Source organism: Haliotis asinina, chromosome 12 (genome assembly GCF_037392515.1).
Source record: "Haliotis asinina isolate JCU_RB_2024 chromosome 12, JCU_Hal_asi_v2, whole genome shotgun sequence".
Classification (NCBI taxonomy): Eukaryota; Metazoa; Mollusca; class Gastropoda; order Lepetellida; family Haliotidae; genus Haliotis; species Haliotis asinina.
Genome location: NC_090291.1, coordinates 8,085,001 through 8,107,712, shown reverse-complemented (window position 1 = coordinate 8,107,712; position 22,712 = coordinate 8,085,001). Strand labels below are relative to the sequence as shown.

The 22,712-nt window shown below is 42.2% G+C and overlaps 2 protein-coding genes across 2 annotated transcripts in view; one reads left to right on the top strand and one right to left on the bottom strand.

The window, feature by feature from the left end:
- Positions 1–474: 474 nt before the first annotated feature.
- Positions 475–19,195, bottom strand: LOC137258192 (lipid scramblase CLPTM1L-like). The gene is made up of 18 exons (XM_067795771.1): positions 19,095–19,195; positions 17,737–17,914; positions 17,483–17,583; positions 16,574–16,760; positions 16,147–16,283; positions 15,482–15,554; positions 15,135–15,252; positions 14,741–14,835; positions 13,813–13,897; positions 13,123–13,226; positions 10,274–10,339; positions 9,268–9,318; positions 8,872–8,954; positions 8,104–8,138; positions 7,245–7,300; positions 6,951–6,995; positions 4,559–4,674; positions 475–3,956 (listed from the first exon to the last, which is right to left on the bottom strand). The coding sequence occupies exons 2-18, from the start codon at positions 17,893–17,895 to the stop codon at positions 3,875–3,877; spliced, it is 1,593 nt and encodes a 530-aa protein (XP_067651872.1). The 5' UTR covers positions 17,896–17,914; positions 19,095–19,195; the 3' UTR covers positions 475–3,874.
- Positions 19,196–20,709: 1,514 nt separating this feature from the next.
- The window catches only part of LOC137257647 (uncharacterized), a 6,214-nt gene continuing 4,211 nt past the window's right edge, over positions 20,710–22,712 (top strand). Inside the window, exons 1-2 of the mRNA XM_067794989.1 lie at positions 20,710–20,863; positions 22,341–22,512. Of these exons, the coding sequence (XP_067651090.1) occupies positions 20,750–20,863; positions 22,341–22,512 (286 nt within the window). The 5' untranslated portion in view covers positions 20,710–20,749. The remainder of the gene's footprint in view (positions 20,864–22,340; positions 22,513–22,712) is intronic.

The following is a 22,712-nucleotide window of genomic DNA, read 5'->3' as shown; positions in this document are numbered from 1 at the left end:
ACATTGTGGAATTGAGAGCTATTATCACAAAAATATGGAACAGCCTAAGTGTGTATTTTCTAAAACTACCTTGATGGCCCATCACTTGACTGCCTCACATCAATAAGGCTTTCCAGCCCGTGTGAGTGAGTGAGTAATCAGCACCAGGTTCTAACTTGCAAACTAGAGTTTGAGAATGAGACAGTATGGAACCCAGTCACCTACAGTAGTATTTGGAGGCACAGGTAGTTGAGTGACTGAAAGGGTGCAATGTAATAATATCTGCTGAACGCTGTTTTACTAAAGGATTTTGCCTGATAATGGACCTGTGACTGTTAGTGCCATACCCATATTTGTGTGTTTAACCTTACAAGTGCACAACGCATAGTGACACACTTGTACTTGCTGAAATATTGCTGAGTCTGTAAAATAAACCAACACATCACTCACCCACAGTGGTGTCATCCAATGCCAAATCATGCAGAATCAACAAGGTCAAGACCAATACCGTTTATTTACGTACAAAACAATTGACAGTAACACTTCTCAACTTATGGAAGTAGAAATAAATCATTACACTGACACATTCCAGGCAGTCACTAGGTCACCAACATTCTGTGGGCAGCTGGCCACCAGCTGACTGACCATTCATATTGTACTCTCAGAGGAGATGGATCTGATGTAAGTGATGGAGGACATGTGTTCATTATTATGGGAGGGAGACTGAAGTCAGATACTCATGACTTGTACAGTAGACAGGGTTACTTCAGGATGGTGAAGGCAGCGATGGGAGACGGACAGATATATACCGTATATTACCGTGTATAAGCCAAACCCCTAACTTGACCGCTAAATCAGTGTCAAAATAGTACATTTCGTGCATAAGCCAAGTCCCTACAATGGGTAACGGTCAACTTTCACCACAAGACATCTGGCAGTTATAGAATTTTTATATAATGAAAAGTGTATACTTTGATATGTATTTTATTGATCAATCATAACAAAGTGGCTGTAATTGTCAAAAACTTCCAGGCAGGTGTACCGCTAATCTGTAAGATTGTCCTGACACGGCACTTACGACCTGAAAAATACTTTCGTGAAATTGTGTCTCATTAACAAGTCAACCCCCTTTTACAAACTGGGGTTTTTTTTGGACCTCAAAATTCAGCTTATCTATGGTAATATAAGGTACTGGAAAGACAGTCATGCAAACTGTCATCATATATTATGATCATACATTACTGTCTGAATCCATGCTTACTCTTCTTGGGTGACATGCTTGCCGTTAAATCCTCTGACAGAACACATGTCTATAATATGCTGATTGTCTCACACAACACGTTCATAATACACCGATCATCTGACAGAACACATGTCTATAATTATACTGATTGTATACACGTGTAGTTTTAAATCAATTTAGAACTATTACAATTTCATTACATACCTCTGATTTTCTAACACAGCATGGTTATCATCTAATTATATTGACTGTCTGATGGAACACATGTCTATATTATTAATAAATTTATTATATACTGTGTGACGGAACACGTCTATTATACACTGACGGTGCGACAAGGGACTTCATTGGTCCTGGCAATATTTGAATGAGAAACTGCCTCTTGGTAAATATACAAAATGTGTACATCATAACAAATCTTGAATGTAAACAAAAGATTGTCTATGAATGTATGTCATAAAAACACAATACCACTATGGAAACATATCTTGTACACTGTCATGGTCATGTTAGGTCAGACAAACACAAACAAATGTCAAACTGAAGTGAGGATTTCTGACAATCGGTAATCTTCCCATAATGTTTGTGGCAAAGCTATCTGTAGAAAAGAGTGCATCTGTATCAGGCTCCAAGGGCTCAGACAAGACCAAGAAATCTTGAGGTCAGAGAAACAAAACAAAGGGAATCTTAAGATCAGAGCGGTAAGCAAATAGGGAAACTTGAGGGCAGACAAGCAAGAGATAAAGGATACAAGGTCAGACATCCAAGAGAAATCTAAGGACAGACATGCAAGAAAAACAGAAAATTTAAGGTCCGACATGCATGAAGCAAATTAAACTAAGCTCAGACAAACGAGATAGGTGAAACTTTAAGTCAGACATGGAAGCAAAATGTGAAACTTAAGGTCAAACATGCAAGAGTTAGGGGAAACTTAATCTCAGACATGCAAGACTTAGGAGAAGCTTAAGTTCAGACATGCAAGAGTTAGGAGAAGCTTAAGTTCAGACATGCAAGAGTTAGGGGAAACTTAAGGTCAGACATGCAAGAGTTAGGGGAAACTTAAGGTCAGACATGCAAGAGTTAGGAGAAGATTAAGTTCAGACATGCAAGAGTTAGGAGAAGCTTAAGTTCAGACATGCAAGAGTTAGGGGAAACTTAAGGTCAGACATGCAAGAGTTAGGGGAAACTTAAGGTCAGACATGCAAGAGTTAGGAGAAGATTAAGTTCAGACATGCAAGAGCTATGGAAAACTTAAGGTCAGACATGCAAGAGTTAGGGAAAACTTAATCTCAGACATGCAAGACTTGGGGGAAACTAAATCTCAGACATGCAGGAGTTAGGGGAAACTGAAGTTCAGACATACAAGAGTTTGGAAACTTAAGGTCAGACATGCAAGAGTTAGGGAAAACCTAATCTCAGACATGCAAGACTTAGGGGAAACTTAAAGTCAGATATGAGAAAAGAATGTGAAACATAAAATCAGACATCCAATTAAAATATACTTTCCATTTTTTTAAATCTCCATTCTGTACAACAGATATATGAGAAGGTGAACATGGAGTGAGTACTCTATCCCTGTCCAAACCTAGAAATGTTTACATTTATAAATGTGATGAAACTTGTGAAATGAGAAATAGCAATTTATATTCCAGAGCAGGATCAGCACTCAGTTGACCAACTGTTAGAAATAGATCATACATAGACAATCTCACTAAAGTGTCTTCTGATATCAACATGAGTTGATAAAGTTACAAATATCCAAGGCTTGATGAGGATATTTTAATTTTTATCAACAAGTGATATATTTCATATCAGAAGACAAGAGGGTGAGATTCTATTTATCATTTACCAGTATTGTTTTTAACGTACATCTCTGAACACAGAGCTGCCATTAAACTTGCAGTGCAGCAGTGCTACAGCATTGTGATATCAAGTTCATGACATCATAGCATTGTCAGGGCATTGTACAAAATCTATTTTCAACATATTATCTCCTTTGAGATATTGTATGATCTCATGCCATCATGATAAACCATAGAGCACCATAGTAATGATGGACCCCTGGAGATATCAGTACACAAGATTGGCATTGGCAGTGGAAGTCAGACTGGGTAGAGGTTTACAAACAGAAAGGGTAGAGATGTTGTTACGACCAGACTCTGCTGACACAGCTATTGAAGGACAAAGACATCTGCTTGCAGTTAACATCCAAATATTAGAACATAAAATAATCTTGCCAACAATCAACAATAAAATACAGCTAAATACTCCCCAAGAGCAAATCAATGACACGGATTTCATTGTCCCAACAATGAAGTGATGCCAATAAATACCATGAAATAATGTACTGGACTGTAACAGAGATGACACCCCAAACTGTCACCCTTGACAACTGAGTCACACATACCCTCCTAAACTGAAGATAAACTATAATTTATATATCTGCAACAACATTACTAATGCCAGCCACAAATATGCTCACTACAATGATAATAATATAAAAACTTCGGAATGAAACACTTTCCCTATCTTTCCAATCTGAAAAGACACTTTGATACCCATATTGGACTTTCAGAAGACAAGATGAGATAGAGATCAGTTGGATCATGTCAAGATGAAATGCAAGGTCAGCAGTTTCTCTAACATGATGTCTCAGTTTGTCTTCTTGACTCTGTCTTCCTGCTCGAAGGACTGTCCGTACTCATTGACCCTTGTCCTATCTACAGGGTAGAGCCTGGAATCAGAGCCGGAAATTATTTCATATTTATTCATCACTAAATACAACCTCTTCCTGACACACCCATCCCAAGCAGGGAATATACAAGCAGGCTGACTATATATGTTCATATTTGAAACAAATGTTTATGTTCATATCTTGTAAATCATGAAGTCAGAGTTAGCCTCTCTGCCAAAATTAGCATGGGAGACTTTGATACCATGATATCAAGGCACATCAGGTGTGTTGTCTCAAAAGGCGTGTTGTCATGTCAGGTGTGTTGTCACGTGAGGTATGTTGTCATGTCAGGTGTGTTGTCACATAAGGCATGTTGTCATGTCAGGTGTGTTCTCATGCTAGGTGGCTTGTCATGTCAGGTGTTATGTCATGTCAGGTGTGTTGTCACGTGAGACATGTTGTCATGTCAGGTGTGTTGTCATGCCAGCTGGATTGTCACGTGAGGTGTGTTGTCATGCCAGGTGTCTTGTCTCTAGAGGTGTGTTCACATGCAAGGTGGGTTGTCACGTGAGGCATGTTGTCATGTTGAGTGGGTTGTCGTGTTAGTCATGAACATTCCTGTTGTTCACAAAAGCTTAAAAGAATAATAAAAATATACAAACCATCTTTGGTATAAGTAGACCAGGAAGACCACGTCGTCTCGGAAACAGGCAAGTCTGTGAGCAGTTGGCATGGTGATGATGAAGGCAAACACATCATCAATAAATGTGTTGAATGCCTACAAAACATAAAATAAGAGATATCAACAGAGACTGTGGTAAGGCGGGGCTTGTAGTCTTCCACTGACATCATGGTGCCACAGATGTCAGGATGTTGAAGATGCCATGGTGTCGCGGATGTTATGAAGCTGGGGATGTCATGATGTCATGGATGTGATGCTACTGTGGATGTCATGGATAAGATGCTACAGTGGATGTCATGGTGTCATGGAGGTGATGTTACTGTGGATGTCATGGTGTCATGGATGTGATGCTACTGTGGATGTCATGGTGTCATGGATGTGATGTTACTGTGGATGTCATGGATGTGATGCTACTGTGGATGTCATGTATGTGATGTTACTGTGGATGTGATGGTGTCATGGATGTGATGTTACTGTGGATGTGATGGTGTCATGGAGGAGATGCTACTGTGGATGTCATGGGGTCATGGATGTGATGCTACTGTGGATGTCATGGGGTCATGGATGTGATGTTACTGTGGATGTCATGGTGTCATGGATGTGATGCTACTGTGGATGTCATGGGGTCACGGATGTGATGCTACTGTGGATGTCATGGTGTCATGGATGTGATGCTACTGTGGATGTCATGGTGTCATGGATGTGATGCTACTGTGGATGTCATGCTACTGTGGATGTCATGGTGTCATGTATGTGATGTTACTGTGGATGTCATGGTGTCATGTATGTGATGCTACTGTGGATGTCATGGTGTCATGGATGTGATGCTACTGTGGATGTCATGGTGTCATGGAGGTGATGCTACTGTGGATGTCATGGTGTCATGTATGTGATGCTACTGTGGATGTCATGGTGTCATGGATGTGATGTTTCTGTGGATGTCATGGTGTCATGGATGTGATGCTACTGTGGATGTCATGGTGTCATGTATGTGATGTTACTGTGGATGTCATGGTGTCATGTATGTGATGCTACTGTGGATGTCATGGTGTCATGGATGTGATACTACTGTGAATGTCATGGTGTCATGTATGTGATGTTACTGTGGATGTCATGGATGTGATGCTACTGTGAATGTCATGGTGTCATGTATGTGATGTTACTGTGGATGTCATGGTGTCATGTATGTGATGTTACTGTGGATGTCATGGTGTCATGGATGTGATGCTACTGTGGATGTCATGGTGTCATGTATGTGATGCTACTGTGGATGTCATGGTGTCATGGATGTGGTGCTACTGTGGATGTCATGGTGTCATGGATGTGATGCTACTGTGGATGTCATAGTGTCATGTATGTGATGCTACTGTGGATGTCATGGTGTCATGGATGTGATGCTACTGTGGATGTCATGGTGTCATGGAGGTGATGCTACAGTGGATGTCATGGTGTCATGTATGTGATGCTACTGTGGATGTCATGGTGTCATGGATGTGATGTTACTGTGGATGTCATGGTGTCATGGAAGTGATGTTACTGTGGATGTCATGGTGTCATGGATGTGATGCTACTGTGGATGTCATGGATGTGATGCTACTGTGGATGTCATGGTGTCATGGATGTGATGCTACTGTGGATGTCATGGATGTGATGCTACTGTGGATGTCATGGATGTGATGCTACTGTGGATGTCATGGTGTCATGGATGTGATGCTACTGTGGATGTCATGGATGTGATGCTACTGTGGATGTCATGGATGTGATGCTACTGTGGATGTCATGGTGTCATGGATGTGATGCTACTGTGGATGTCATGGATGTGATGCTACTGTGGATGTCATGGTGTCATGGATGTGATGCTACTGTGGATGTCATGGATGTGATGCTACTGTGGATGTCATGGATGTGATGCTACTGTGGATGTCATGGTGTCATGGATGTGATGCTACTGTGGATGTCATGTATGTGATGCTACTGTGGATGTCATGGATGTGATGCTACTGTGGATGTCATGGTGTCATGGATGTGATGCTACTGTGGATGTCATGTATGTGATGCTACTGTGGATGTCATGGTGTCATGGATGTGATGGTACTGTGGATGTCATGGTGTCATGTATGTGATGCTACTGTGGATGTCATGGTGTCATGTATGTGATGCTACTGTGGATGTCATGGTGTCATGGATGTGATGCTACTGTGGATGTGATGCTACTGTGGATGACAGAGAGTTGTACATTTCAGTTAGATATCAATGTTATTGTGCTGTGGAAAGTCTTGGAAAATACAAACACAATATACCGAAAACTTCATTATCATCCTCATAGCATCATTGCAAAGTTTGTGGCAACACCTATCTATAACAGTACTTACTTTGTACATGAAAGCCCTCCATGGCAGATGAGCTACTGATTTTAGCTGGAAACAAGAGAAAACAGTTTTGAATGTTCATTTAATACAACATTAGTGTTCTCAAATTAGTGTCTGTTTTCACTGCCACTGATGACAACCTAATACGACAGACAACCTATTCCTACCAGAATCACAATTCAATACATCTGCAACAGTTACTGTCCTGGGACAGCTTACTATTTCCAATTCCCCTGAACCTCCTAGAGTATGTCTCTGATCATGTAGTTGAGGGGCTTCCACATGTGGCCCACTCACCTTATAATTAACAAACAACTGTGGTAGCATGAAGATAAAGCCAAATGCATACACTCCTGTAAACAGAAAACCAGCATTAGTACAACAGACAGTTGAAAACAGATAAACAAAAGACTTTTACATCCTTCGGATCATAATCAGTGACTGATATCTCTCAAAAATCTTTCAGTCTATTTAAAATGTTTTTTGCATGTCAGGCAAACAGTCTGTCTACACTAACCATTCAGCCATTGTCTCTGGGTTATTGGACTCATTTGATATCGTTTCTGGAATGTTTCATGTATCTATAACCCTGACTCTCTAATTTTGACATGTTCCACATAAACACATATTTTTCCCATTCTCTCTTAGACAAGGTGAGTAAAATATTCATCACCTACATTCAGGAGAAGATGGCACTGAGGTCAGGAGGGAGACAACAATATTATAGCATGCCTTAGAAGATCTCAGACAGACTGACTCTGGATAGCAGGATAGTGTACAGTGTCTGCTAGTCCTCAAGCATCAAACAGGCTAACTCTGGATAGCAGGATAGTGTACAGTGTCTGCTAGTCCTCAAGCATCAAACAGGCTAACTCTGGATAGCAGGATAGTGGACAGTGTCTGCTAGTCCTCAAGCATTAGACAGGCTAGCTCTGGATAGCAGGATAGTGTACTGTGTCTGCTAGTCCTCAAGCATTAGACAGGCTAGCTCTGGATAGCAGGATAGTGTACTGTGTCTGCTAGTCCTCAAGCATTAGACAGGCTAGCTCTGGATAGCAGGATAGTGTACTGTGTCTGCTAGTCCTCAGATAACCTCTAGCATTAGGCTAACCCTGGATAGCAGGATAGTGTAAATATCACCACGGTTGCCACTTACCATTAACAGAACTGTGTATACACCAGGAATACCAGCTGGAAATACCAAAAGGATAAACATCATTGTGTGTGTCTCACTGTTTCAGATACAAAACTGCATAAAGGTTTTGATTAAAGTTTGAAAGTTGTTCACATGCCATTCCAAAAAAGTAGGGGATAGTGGATTGTCAAGATTGATAAAATGCCAATGATGAAGCCAAGGAGGAAACAGATGATGAAGAGAAATTAAGGAAAAATATGAGAATTTATTCCATTCCTTTGGAAATGTTTCATCTGTATATTTTCTCATATGCATTGGCACTGGCTAGTGGTATGCTCACAAAATGGAATATTCCCTACATTTTCTAATGCTTTACACCATAAACACAGCTCAGTGATCTACCATTACCAATCGTCAGTCTTGTAACATTTCAAGACTCTCCAAATAATCTCTCTTCATCCAAACAAGGGTAAACATTTCAGCAAAAAGACATCAATTCAGGTGTGTACAAGGAACTAATGATTTTATCATCAGTTGTCAAACAAGAAAGGATGTCAAGCAACAAGACAGAAAAATAGAGTTTACTGACGAGAATGGATTACAAATATTGATGTTTGGTTGTATGAAATAAGAGGAGGCACATTTGAAGCCTGACAGCCATGAGCCTGAGACAGCAATACTGAAAGTGGCTACCCAGCTTTTATATTGTACACAGAGGAGCAATACTGAGAGTGGCTACCCAGCTTTTATATTGTACACAGAGGAGCAATACTGAGAGTGGCTACCCACCTTTTATGTTGTACATAGAGGAGTGAGTACCCAGCCCCGATTAAACAAAGTGGGTACAAGACGTAGGATAAATACTTCATAGCCTGGAAGACAAAACAGGTCTTTAAATCACACTTTGTTTCACAAACAACAGAAACTAGAAAATCAGAGTTTTCAAACTTCCAGTTTAAGTTGTTAGTATCAGACTTAAAACACACAGTTTCTGTGAGAAGTTCCACACAGCACTATCACAAATTCATATATTTAGAAAATTCAAGATTTCCTCCTTCAACTTTATACTTCCATCAGTTCCACTGCCGTAATCTGTGATTTTTCAGTAATGACGACATTGACACCATGTTACTTTTTGAATGACATCATGAAGACAAGAGTCAAAACCATCCACTAACACTGTACCTGCGAATCAAATTCCTGTGTTTCTTTTTCTTTGTCTGAGGACGTCCCAAACTGTCAAGAGATGAAAATTGTCAACATGCTGCACCTCCCTATCTATCACTGATCATGAGGCAAAGGGCATAATGGCTACACACAGCCTTTCAGCTGAGTCCATCCTGAAGTGTTACTGGTAAACACATATAAGATGATGACCTGACAAATGACCCCAATTTGCATACTTGGGAACGCCTCACAGAACGATCCACTTGAAACAAGAGGGAGACAGGTTGTCTGATAAATATCGAGAAGTTCATTTCACGCATGAATTGTTATAGCACACTTGATTTGGGAACAGGTACAATCCCAATGAATTGAATCAACACAATATACTGAGCAAATATGTTTAGGACCACCGATCCATTTCACGAAGCAAATGACATTTTTCTGGGTTTTTTTTAAACAAAATTGTTGAATATCTAAAATGCTTGTCAATGCCCCAATCATCTATGTGTCTTCATCTTTACTAAAGGTTAGCGTGGTATATCAGTATCTTATGCCTGAAATTGTAGTCTTATCATTCAAAGGAATATGTGGTGTTGATTTCATGTCACTGTTAGCATGTATTGCACGTGCATAATTGTCAAGCTACCTGTAACAGCCAAGTGTACTCGCCCAATTCGTTGTAGCGCCTCTCTTGTCACAAATGCGTTTAGTACGCAGGATCATCTAATATGTGTCTAGCAGTAGTAAGACAGCTTAGCCTGTGTCAAGTGCCAATCATTTCAAAATACAAATAGACTTTCATATCATATTTATCATGAATCTTTCCTACAAAAAGTTATAATGAAACCAATTCAATAAACTGTTAACAGTCAGTGCTTCAGGTAAGTGCATGCAAATTTCAGAAGCGAGTGCTAGTGTTGCCTTATTGGTTTAAAAAAATTACACCAAACCATATGTTTATAATCTTGTGACAACAAACAAATAATGAACAGATTATTACAAACTAACAAAAATAGATACTTACCTCAAATGATGGTTTCATACCATTCCAGGTGACCCTGAGTTTAAATGCTTTTGTAACTTTCCATATCTGTAGAGGAAATAAGCCAGATCATCACAGCCAGGACAATTCTAGCATTGACAACACAAGACCTGGCAAACATGGCAACAATATCCCCTACCACATGATGTTTGTGTTTAAATGGTTTATTCCAAACTGACCTGGTGTGGTAGATCTGATCTGTTTCTGGACCCATACTGGGCTGTCTGAGACCTGGTCTAGAGACCTGGGACTGGTCTATACTTGACCTGCTCTGACACAGGATCCCTACTGGGCAATGCAGACCTTGTCTAGAACAGGATCCCAACTGGTCTATACTTGACCTGCTCTGACACAGGATCCCTACTGGGCAATGCAGACCTTGTCTAGAACAGGATCCCAACTGGTCTATACTTGACCTGCTCTGACACAGGGTCCCTACTGGGCAATGCAGACCTTGTCTAGAACAGGATCCCAACTGGTCTATACTTGACCTGCTCTAACACAGGATCCCTACTGGGCAATGCAGACCTTGTCTAGAACAGGATCCCAACTGGTCTATACTTGACCTGCTCTGACACAGGATCCCTACTGGGCAATGCAGACCTTGTCTAGAACAGGATCCCAACTCGTCTATACTTGACCTGCTCTGACACAGGGTCCCTACTGGGCAATGCAGACCTTGTCTAGAACAGGATCCCAACTGGTCTATACTTGACCTGCTCTGACACAGGATCCCTACTGGGCATTGGGGGACCTGATCTAGCACAGGAGACCTGGTCAAGCACAGGACTCCAACAGGTATATAGGAGACATGGTCTAGCTCAGGACATCTATTGGTCTATGGGAGACCTGATCTTGCACAGGACACCTACTGGGCAATTGGAGACCTGGTTCAGCACAGGAGACCTTGTCAAGCACAGGGCACCTAATGGGCTATGGGAGACATGGTCTAGCACAGGGCACCTATTTGTCTATGGGAGACCTACTCTGACACACGATCCCTACTGGAAAATGAGAGACCTGGCCAAGTACAGGACACCTAATGGTTTATGGTTGACCTGGTCTGACACAGGATCCCTACTGGAAAAAGGGAGACCTGGCCTAGCACAGGACACCTATTGGTCAATGGGAGACCTGGTCTAGCATAATACACCTTATGGTCTATTGGAGATCTGCTCTGACACAGGATCCCTACTGAGTGAGTGAGTGAGTTTAGTTTTACGCTGCACTCAGCAATATTCCAGATATATGGCAGCGGTCTGTAAATAATCGAGTCTGGACCAGACAATCCAGTGATCAACAACATGAGCATCGATCTGCACAATTGGGAACCGATGACATGTGTCAACCAAGTCAGAGAGCCTGACCACCCGATCCCGTTAGTCGCCTCTTACGACAAGCTGAGTCGCCTTTGATGGCAAGCATGGGTTGCTGAAAGCCTATTCTACTCCAGGACCTTCACAGGTCAGATCCCTACTGAGAAAATGGGAGACACTGTCTAGCACAGGACACCTGATGGTTTATGGTTGACCTGCCCTGACACAGGAGCAATGGCAGACCTGGTCTAGCACAGGACATCTGACGGTTTATGGTTGACCTGCCCTGACACAGGAACAATGGCAGACCTGGCCTAGCACAGGACACCTGATGGTTTGCGGTTGACCTGCCCTGACACAGGGGCAATGGCAGACCTGGTCTAGCACAGGACACCTGATGGTCTACGGTTGACCTGCCCTGACACAGGGGCAATGGCAGACCTGGTCTAGCACAGGACACCCGATGGTTTATGGTTGACCTGCCCTGACACAGGAGCAATGGCAGGCCTGGTCTAGCACAGGACACCCGATGGTTTATGGTTGACCTGCCCTGACACAGGAGCAATGGCAGACCTGGTCTAGCAAAGGACACCCGATGGTTTATGGTTGACCTGCCCTGACACAGGAGCAATGGCAGACCTGGTCTAGCACAGGACACCCGATGGTTTATGGTTGACCTGCCCTGACACAGGAGCAATGGCAGACCTGGTCTAGCACAGGACACCTGATGGTTTATGGTTGACCTGCCCTGACACAGGAGCAATGGCAGACCTGGTCTAGAACAGGACACCTGATGGTTTATGGTTGACCTGCCCTGACACAGGAGCAATGGCAGACCTGGTCTAGCACAGGACACCTGATGGTTTACGGTTGACCTGCCCTGACACAGGAGCAATGGCAGACCTGGTCTAGCACAGGACACCTGATGGTTTACGGTTGACCTGCCCTGACACAGGAGCAATGGCAGACCTGGTCTAGCACAGGACACCTGATGGTTTATGGTTGACCTGCCCTGACACAGGAGCAATGGCAGACCTGGTCTAGCACAGGACACCTGATGGTTTACGGTTGACCTGCCCTGACACAGGAGCAATGGCAGACCTGGTCTAGCACAGGACACCTGATGGTTTACGGTTGACCTGCCCTGACACAGGAGCAATGGCAGACCTGGTATAGCACCATGTACATTAGTTGGCATCATGTACATTTCATGCTAGGTGAGTCGACAGTCCATTGTCATAACTGTCTGAGCGACATAATTGCCATCTACAGTGTGATCTACTGTTTTCAGCAGCTATTCGTATTTTCCCTACGTTTAACCCATATTTACGAGTAAACATGTTTAACCCATATTTATGAGATCTTCACAGGCATCCCACTGATTGCCCAGTTAGGTCAATGTGAGTTATTTCGACACATGGAATTTGCAGTTGTGCAAATTTTAATATTACAGAGTAACAGCCTAAAAAGATTTTTTCCCTATTTCCAACAGTACTTTAGGGACGTCAGACATACCTCGATGATTGAACCAATGCCGGCAGGGATGAGCACAAGAAGACTGGTGTTCTCATCCAGCAAGTACAGGAAGATGATGATAGTGGACACACACCGCCACACCACTGAAACCAGCAGTCAACACATTACAGTCAAATACATGGTGTATTTGTAGGGGATATGAACAAATAGCAGATGTATTTCATGATACTGGCAGACTGGTCACACACAAGTGTATGGTCTTCACAAGCTTCAACATCAACACAATGGAATGCATTCACAAAGCCTGACACCTTCCATTACTGAATGTACAATTCCACCAATTAATTTCTAATTTAATCTCATGAGGTGATGGAGTTGTCATAAATAACTTGTAAACATATTCCCTGTAGTTAACATTCATGAGCCAATCCTTCTTCAGAATGAGGTAAGTTTGCTGTGGTGCAATGTTTACACCATCAAGAACATGCCTTACACTAACAATTGTTTGTCACAAATTGGCAATGTCCCCCATCGCTAAAGAACAATGAAATATTAATAGCATTGATCTGTTGGTCACATAGAATATTACCATTTATATGGCATGATCATGACCAAATAATCCACAGGCGCAAATTTGAGGCTGACCCGGGGGGTCCCACCAACCCCTTGGGTCCCCCTCCCACACCCCCATCTAGTGAATTGTGTTCCACATGTAGGACAATAACTGACCGACTCGGGTGGACAGACCGACCATGGTGTCCCTCTTCTTCCAGTAGCTGATGTCATTCTTGAAGGCCAGGAAATCAAACAGCAGCTGAAACAGTAGGTGAACGATTGCAGTAACAGTAGGTGAATGATGGCAGTTATGGTAGTTGAAGGATGGCAGTTACAGTAAGTGAAGGGGTGAATGATAGCAGTTACAGTAGGTGAAGGATGGCAGTTACAGTAGGTGAAGGATGGCAGTTACAGTAGGTGAAGGATGGCAGTTACAGTAGGTGAAGGATGGCAGTTACAGTAAGTGAAAGGGTGAAGGATGGCAGTTACAGTAGGTGAAGGATGGCAGTTACAGTAAGTGAAGGGGTGAATGATAGCAGTTACAGTAGGTGAATGATAGCAGTTACAGTAGGTGAAGGATGGCAGTTACAGTAGGTGAAGGATGGCAGTTACAGTAGGTGAAGGATGGCAGTTACAGTAGGTGAAGGATGGCAGTTGCAGTAAGTGAAAGGGTGAAGGATGGCAGTTACACTAGGTGAAGAGCTGACAGTGATAAATAAGGTGAGGTGAATAGAGTTTAACATCCTACTTGAGAATATTTCGCTCACATGACAATGTGCATGCATGCGTGGTTTTATAGTGCTAGCTCACTGAGATAGCATGCCACATTTAGACACATTGTGTTGACTCCGAAACACATTGTGTTGACTCCGAGATGGCCAGTCCCTGGTGTAACCATTAATTAACTACACTGTACTACATACATGGAAGGTTCTACACTGTACTACATACATTGAAGGTTCTACAGTGTACTACATACACACAGAGGGTTCTACAATGTACTACACATATGGAAGGTTCTACACGGTGTTACATGCATGGAAGATTCTACACTTTACTACATACATGGAAGGTTTTACAGGTTGTACACTGCACTACATACATGGAAGGCTGCCACTGTGAAGGTGAGCAGAAGAAAGGTCAGGTTGGTGTCAGCAAATATCCCCTTGATCTCATCTGTGTCCTTTTCTGTGAAGCCTGAAAGTGAAATGATGACCAGTTAACTCACAATCTATCACACATCACACATACAGTTTTGAAAAGCACAGGTCAGTGGCTTTGATGAAACCCATGAGCAAAGGCAGGATGCTGATGAACGTAGGAAAATATCCAGGTGAATGTGAGGTCCAGCTCATGATCGTATGTTTCCTACATGACTTTGACCTCAGTGAACAGGGCAAGTGAGGCGCACTACTCTGCCCACAGTGACGAAGGGTTGATGGATAATGTTTATTGCTGTAATAGTTGAGTATTTGTACAACTGTGGTATCACCCACCTAGATTATGGAGCATCTTGAAGGACTCAAGGACATTTGTCCACATTCGCAGTTTTCCCACAGAGATCGAAGAAAAGGTGATTGTTAGAGGCATCTCGGAGGAGGTCTTGTTGACTGGCTGGAAAAACAAACAACATGAACAGAATGATATTATAACAAACATATGTCTTAAACACTATGATATGCCTGTGCTTGAGTAGTCAGGCTCAACACAAAATAGAAACACATAGTGCTGAAGATTGCCCATCAAATTACCACAAGACATGATGTAACAACAGTCCTACCTGGAGCCCATTCCAGGTGATCACCAAGGCACATAACTAATGTTAAATCAAATAAACACTTACAAGCAGATCCTTCGTCCTGAAGCCTAGTTCATCTATGAAGACGATGGGGAGGTAATCTCCCTCAGGCGAGGTTCTGCAAGTAATGAATCAAATATGCCTATCTATGAACACAGTATGGAGAGTAAGTATAAACATTCACGGTACACATTCACTGTACACTCATGCACTATGCACATTCACTGTGCACATTCACTGTACACAAATTCACTGTATACACATTCAGTGTACACAGATTTAGTGTACACACATTTACTGTACACAAATTCACTGTATACATTTGCTGTACACATTCACTGTACACATTCATTGTACATTCACTGTACACACATTCATTGTACACTCATGCACTGTGCACATTCACTGTACACAAATGCACAGTACACATATTCACTGTACACATTTACTGTACACACATTCATTGTACACTCATGCACTGTGCACATTCACTGTACACATTCACTGTACACACATTCACTGTACACAAATGCACAGTACACATATTCACTGTACACATTCACTGTACACACATTCACTGTACACACATTCACTGTACAGTCACTGTTGGATGTTATCAAATAGGAAAATACAATTCATTTTCTGTTTCTGATAGTTCGATACATTTTGTCTCACAAGCTGCTTGACACAGAACTGACGCTACCACTGACTTGAGGTATCTGTAGACCTCCCCTGGTATGGCTCGTCGGTCGAAGGGAATGAGGTCGGCCATCACATTGATGGTCACTTTCTGCCTCCAGTGGGTGATCGTCCTGTCTGGTGATGTCTTACTCACATCATCGCCACTCTGTCCACAATACAAGTTCTCTGTTACTGCCAACATTTTACATTTTACATGTATCTGACTTCAGTGTTAAAAAAGGATGTAAAGAGAACCAAATGTGCCACCAACTGCCACCTACTTTCAGTCTTTCTATCAGATCTTCAAGCATACAGGTATCATAATACATTAAATTACTGGCTTTTAAAGGCATTTTTTTAAAAAAAAAGCATGATTGTGAGCTGCTTGATATTAAACTGTTCCTGGGTGCATGCGCCCTTGTTTTGTTATGAGAAAACCTGACTGTACCAACATACCTCGTGCTTGATGTCTCCCAGCAGATTGATGAACTGTGCCTTGGGCAGAGCATATGCTGTTATCTTTGTCACATGGTGGGTCGCGTAACTTCCAAACAGAGAACTCTCACCCATTGGGTAGACAAAAGCATGGAGGAACAGGGTGCCATTTTTCCGTGTCTTTGATGGAATTGATACATTTACAGTCCTGGAAGCAGGATTCAGTTACTCTATTAACAAAATTAGTAAGCCATATTATGACATGACACTGGAATTTTTCACAAATATCAAACTCATTGGCATCACATCATGAAACACGTATTTTTAATTGTGTTTCTGGACATAATGGTGAAACTGTTCTGCTGTGAGTTGTCTTGAAAGTTTAAATGGACTATCGTGGCTGCTGTTTGCAATATGTAATACACATAATAATCTCTGATACTCTGAACACAACAGACTTGACATCCTCCATATCTCCAGTGTATATGGTCTGATAAATCTCCACTATATCCTGGATGCATCTATGGCTCTCTTTTATTACCTCCCTTTGATGGCTCCCCATTCTCACAGTAGCCATTCAGCTGAGCCACTGTTACAGCCAAGTTAACATATTCATCGGGCAGAGCCATAGATGCATCCAGGGCATAGGGGAGATTTAACGGAATGGAGATATTGCGTATGCACACTTGATGTTCCCGACCTCACTCAACCAGTAACGCAATAGACAACCAACAATGCTGTACATTTAATTAGCCACAGTGCTTGAGGAAAAAAGAGAAACACTACCTGCACTAGTATTATGTTACACAATACCATACTGGACATGCTATGTGCCCCTGTATGTGCCCCTGGATGTGCCCTAAAAGGGAACACTCACAGAGCCACAATGAGGTGTGATGATGAAGCAAGATGAAGGAATGATACACATACGTTTCTACCGCCTCCTCTTTTGAGAAGTTGTCACACCTCCAGACAAAGTCAAGGTCACTCTCCCTGATTCGATGTTCCTTGACTGACGTGAACACCTTTAGCTGAAAAAAAAGGACTTGGATTTCATGTCAGCTTGTCTGGAATTCATAGTATTTGATTTTAACTATCTCACGTCTTCTTCTCTCTCTTTCTTTAGTTCACTTTCACTTGTCCTTTCTTCAAGCAATCTGTGCAAAACTAAATAACATGATTACCTCTAGTTTAGGGTTGCGCTTCATGTAAGGGTTGATGCAGGCCCCCTTGACTGTCTCCACACAAGGGGCTGGGTTGAAGAGGGAGTACAGTACCCACAGAGAGTGACCGATATAGGCCAAGAAGGCAACTGCTATGATCCAAGTCAGAGAAAAACCCATTCTTTCTCAACAGGTGTACCTGAAAAGAGTAAAATCTTGACATTTGGAGGCTGGGGTGTTAATGAACATAAAGGCAAGACACAAGGATTGGACTTAACCACTGTAATTTTAAAGAAGTCGCTCATCAGGAAAACTCTGACAGGTCAATATTTTACTAACCAGCCTACAGCTTTATCCACAAATAAAGACAAGTAAACTTGTGAGGCTCATCAAATACTAGTCCATTATAAACATTCAAGTAAATGCAGTAGAGATTTGAATGCTTTACCAATTAATTGTTTATGCCTTCATGTTTCCTTAAACTGAAAACTAACATGTCCCCACACAGACTTCTGCTTTCTTGGCTGGGGACAGGACTTAGTGTTATTGTTTTGAAGCAATTTAAATCACTGATTTCATATTGTTGTCTTCAGTGGCTATTGCAAAAGGGAATAAGCCATACCAGAGGTTACTACTGTTGATGTTTTCATGTATAATATGTTCACTTTTGCATGTCAGTGTATTAATCATAAATGTGAAGACAGTGGTGCATCCTTTGCGTTGATGTCAATTCTAAACATAGTAGTTGCAACATTTCTGCATCGGAATGGCCTCTTTTATCTGACTGATATCATTGTTTGATGATGTCACTCACTTGAACATGTCAAGCACTACAATGAAATATTTCACTCTTATATACTTCGCTCACTACCAAAAACAGTGAAACTTTAACTCAACATTACTTTAAATCTGGTGGGTGAACATATAGGTCGGAAACTGGTTTGAAACTGAATATTTCTATTCTTCCGCATGAACATGTTAAACAGAAGCGTGTTGGGTTTTGGTGATGAGGGGGTGGGAGCAGAAACTCGAGCATGTCCGAAACACTGGTCACGTAGCAGCGACCTCAGCAGGCAGCTGGTTGAATTCACACTGACACTGTCCCAAATGAGCGTTTCATTTTATGCCAAATTTAAATGTCTTAATAACATCTCGACCCGTAGGTACCACACATATATATTACACCCCCACGAAGAGTCAACCTGCCTTATGTTGAAATATACTGAAAACTTAAACTAGATCAATGGATTGAGTTCAGAATAAAATTTTAAAACGTGTCGAGACACGAATAAATGAAATTTCTAAATTTTCCTAATCCACACAATGTGCTGACACTGATGTAGAACATACATTCACCACTAGCGTCAGTATGACATTACCTAAGAAGATGTAAACACAAATGGTATAGATTCAAGTCCACGGGCATGTGTTGTCAGCCATTTGTGACCCGGTACGCCGCTCTGTTTTCACTTCCGGGTTCAAAGGCAAATGGGCGTGGTCGTTGCTGACTGACAAATAACAATTGTTTCTGAGGTTTCGTTGTTACTGTGCATGTACTGGCAGCAGTGGCTATTTAAGTACAAAACAACATGAACAACAACAGAAATGGGCACGTACATTACATGCGTTCATAATGAAATAACGCACAGTATGTTTTAGCAGAGACCATATTATATGTTCCCTGGTTTTAGGATGACTTCCGTGGCAGTGTTATTGAATGTCGGAAAGGGAAATGATGCAGCAGAGAGCAGTAGCTGTGCTACAGTCATTGATATTTTTCTGAATAAACTCGACGTCGATCCGATTTTATAGACAGACTGAAACAGTTAGGTATCAAATGTGTGAAATAATTAGCCGTGGCTGTTCTCTGAAAAAATGTTGTTTTAATTGTATTGTCTGTTGGTGGTTGGTTCATATACAACCTCTGAAACAGTTGTAAAAATGCACACTTCCGTGATGAGTGACACATCATGTATCCCTTCAGCACTCAGCGACGTATCGTGTTTGGTTTTTTTTGCGCTCAGTGACGTATCCTTTCCGTGGTCAGTGACGTATCCTTTCAGCGATCAGTGACGTATCCTCTCCATGTACAATGACGTATATCTTCAGCGATCAGTAACGTATCCTTTTCAGGTCCAGAGACGTATCCCTTCAGCAATCATGCAGTGACGTAACCTTTCCGTGGACAGGGACGTATCCCTTCAGCATTCATGCAGTGACGTAACCTTTCCGTGGACAGGGACGTATCCCTTCAGCATCAGTGACAGATCCTTTCTGTGGTCAGTGACGGACCCTTTCCCTGTTCACTGACGTATCCTTTCCGTGTTCGTGCCTTATGTGATCTTGACGTATCCCTTCAGCATCAGTGACGGATCCTTTCTGTGGTCAGTGACGCACGTATCCCTTCAGCAAATCAATGACGTATCCTTTCTGTGGTCAGTTACGTATCCCGTCAGCAATGAGTGGCGTATCCCTTCAGTTGTCTGTGACGTATCCCTTCTGTGGTCAGTGACGAGTGCCTTATGTGATCTTGACGTACTGGTATCCCTTGAGTGGTCAGTAACTTTTCCATTCTGCGATCTTAACGTATCCCTTCCGTGATCAGTGATGTTTGCCTTATGTGATCTTGACGTATCGTTTCTGTCATCAGTGACGTATCCCTTCAGTGGTCAGTGACGTATCCCTTCGGTTCTTACAGTGGTCAGTGTGATTCGTATGGACTACACCATACTGGACAGAGCCATCAGGCCATGTGGACATTACCATATACAGGACTACAGCACTGTAAGTCACCTCGGTTTATAGATAGTTGACCTACATTCAAGAGGTAAATGAAGGGATAAATTAATCAAAATCCATATTTTGATTGTGACAAGCACATCGGTGTCTCTTTATTCCTACTCTAGACATAAACATACCAGTAAATGGAAACATCCTCCGAATACACTATATGTCACATGTGCCTGGCTATACAGACACAAGGAAAACGAAAACAGGTCACAACCAGGAAGTAAGTTGAAGTGGGAAACCCCAGATGTTGCATGTAAAATCTCTAGTGACGTTTTACATCCTGCTTCAACCTTACACAACACTTGAAGCACACAGACAGTGCAGTCGCTTCTTGCTAGGTCACCACAGCGTACCCACGGTAAGTACACAGCGGCTACAGGTTCTTACACCACACTGTGTACCACACCACTCCGTACAGACATGTACCTAGTGCTAAACCACCAGGTGGAGTTATGTTCATTGTTCTTGGAAGTGTTTTAGTAGCATAACTGATTAACTGAACTGTGGAAATTAATTCAATATAAAAACTATAAATTAGACTTATTTTGACAATCTCCATCATGCTCAATACATTACACGTGTATTGAATAAGTATGGCCAAATGTCGTGGCGTAAGCAGTTTAATTAGCAAAGCAAACCATCTAACCAACTATCTTGTATGGATGATTAACCTATATTTATAAATGAAGAGAACCAGCTACAGACATGTACGTTGAGTTATGCTCGGAAGCTTAAACAGTCTCTGTTCACCCATACTGAGGTGTAACTATGTCACGTGGTCTCAGGGTGGCTGGGGAATCTTATCTGCTGGGGTGACCCAGAGAAACGTGTGTTCAGGGAGACCCTTGCCGAGGGTTCTTACAACTGCTCTCGGGGGAAATTTGAGGTCGGTTTAAAGGGTAGAATTACGGGGTGGGGAAGATGGTAGATTTATGGCATAGGGGGCGATGCACAGATTGTTTAGGAGGAAGGTGAAGGGTATATTAGTGAGGAGGGGGAGGGGGAGGGGTTGATGGGTAGATTTATGGCGGGGAGGGGTGGGTGGTGGCAGATTATGGGGAGGGGCAGTGATGTTTACGGTGCTCCATGACTGAGGCACAGTACATACTGTGTAGTTCGTACACTTGTTGAGAAAAGGAAGGAAGGGAGTCGGCCTTATACATATCATTACCGAATTCTACCTAATTCACTTCAGGGCTGAGAAAGGAAGGCAATTTCAGCAGCGACTCTGTACAATGGCCCTCCAAAGTATACACCAAACTAGACCATATACAAGCTTAGCCGGTACCTATAATGTCTGACAGTGCGTATGTCTGTGTTGCTGCTGACTGAATCATAAAGCAACAGCGATTGAGGTGTCTTGCTGCTTAGATTAATTCAGACACGATCATGACTGCAAGGTCACGTCACATGGGTTTTCGATCAGGTCAACACGCCAGGAGTCTATTTCCTTGTTCCTTTCGGGTTGGTTTGTTGATCATCCACCTGAATTGTGTAGCCTTCACTCTTTCCTTGTCGTTACGCATGTGACAGGAAACATTCCTTAAGAGTGAACCTTACTGCATCAAGAATTATCTTTCCTGGTGTGACAGACACTTTCCTTTGTTTGTATGACACATTTGACAACGGAACAGTGCAGAAAGCTGCAGATCATTTTGAAAGGGATGTTAATACTGCAAAATATACTTATTACGTAATTATTTATTGATTTATTCGCCAATTTGTTTATTTTCCTATTTTGGAGGGGGTGGGTGGTTTCATTCACACTGTACATGCCTTTCCTTAATAATCATCATCACCATGGTTCTAATGTGTAAACATTTGTTTTCCTCCAGATGTCTTCGCCTATCCCGTTGCTGTTGGTGTTGCTCATGTCATCCCTGACTTCCGTGCAAGGCAACGTGTTGCTGAAGGAGGCCATTAGGAATGCGTTCTACGGATTTGTCCGTGACTTTGCAAGTGGCAACACGACTCAACTCAATGACGCCGGCCATGTGCAGAGCTGCAGTAAGGCCCATGTTTCATACATGCGTGTGTGTGTGCGAGTGTGCGCGTGTTTTCTAAGTTAGGTGCTTTTTTTTATTGAACTGAAAAGATGTATATATCAGGAGGGTGAAAGGTTGGGAACAAGATGATGATAGAGGTTTCAGAGAACTAAAAAAGGCCGCCGCACTCAGCAATTACCCGGCTGTATGAAGGCGGTCTGT

Bases quoted from the DNA above. Each gene is read 5' to 3' on its own strand.
- LOC137258192 (XM_067795771.1), bottom strand. From the start codon at position 17,895: ATGGGTTTTTCTCTGACTTGGATCATAGCAGTTGCCTTCTTGGCCTAT. The intron at 15,555-16,146 runs GTCAGTGGTAGC...CATTACTTGCAG, and splicing joins GAGGTCTACAGATACCTCAA to AACCTCGCCTGAGGGAGATT. The intron at 6,996-7,244 runs GTGAGTGGGCCA...TCTTGTTTCCAG, and splicing joins AGTTGTTTGTTAATTATAAG to CTAAAATCAGTAGCTCATCT.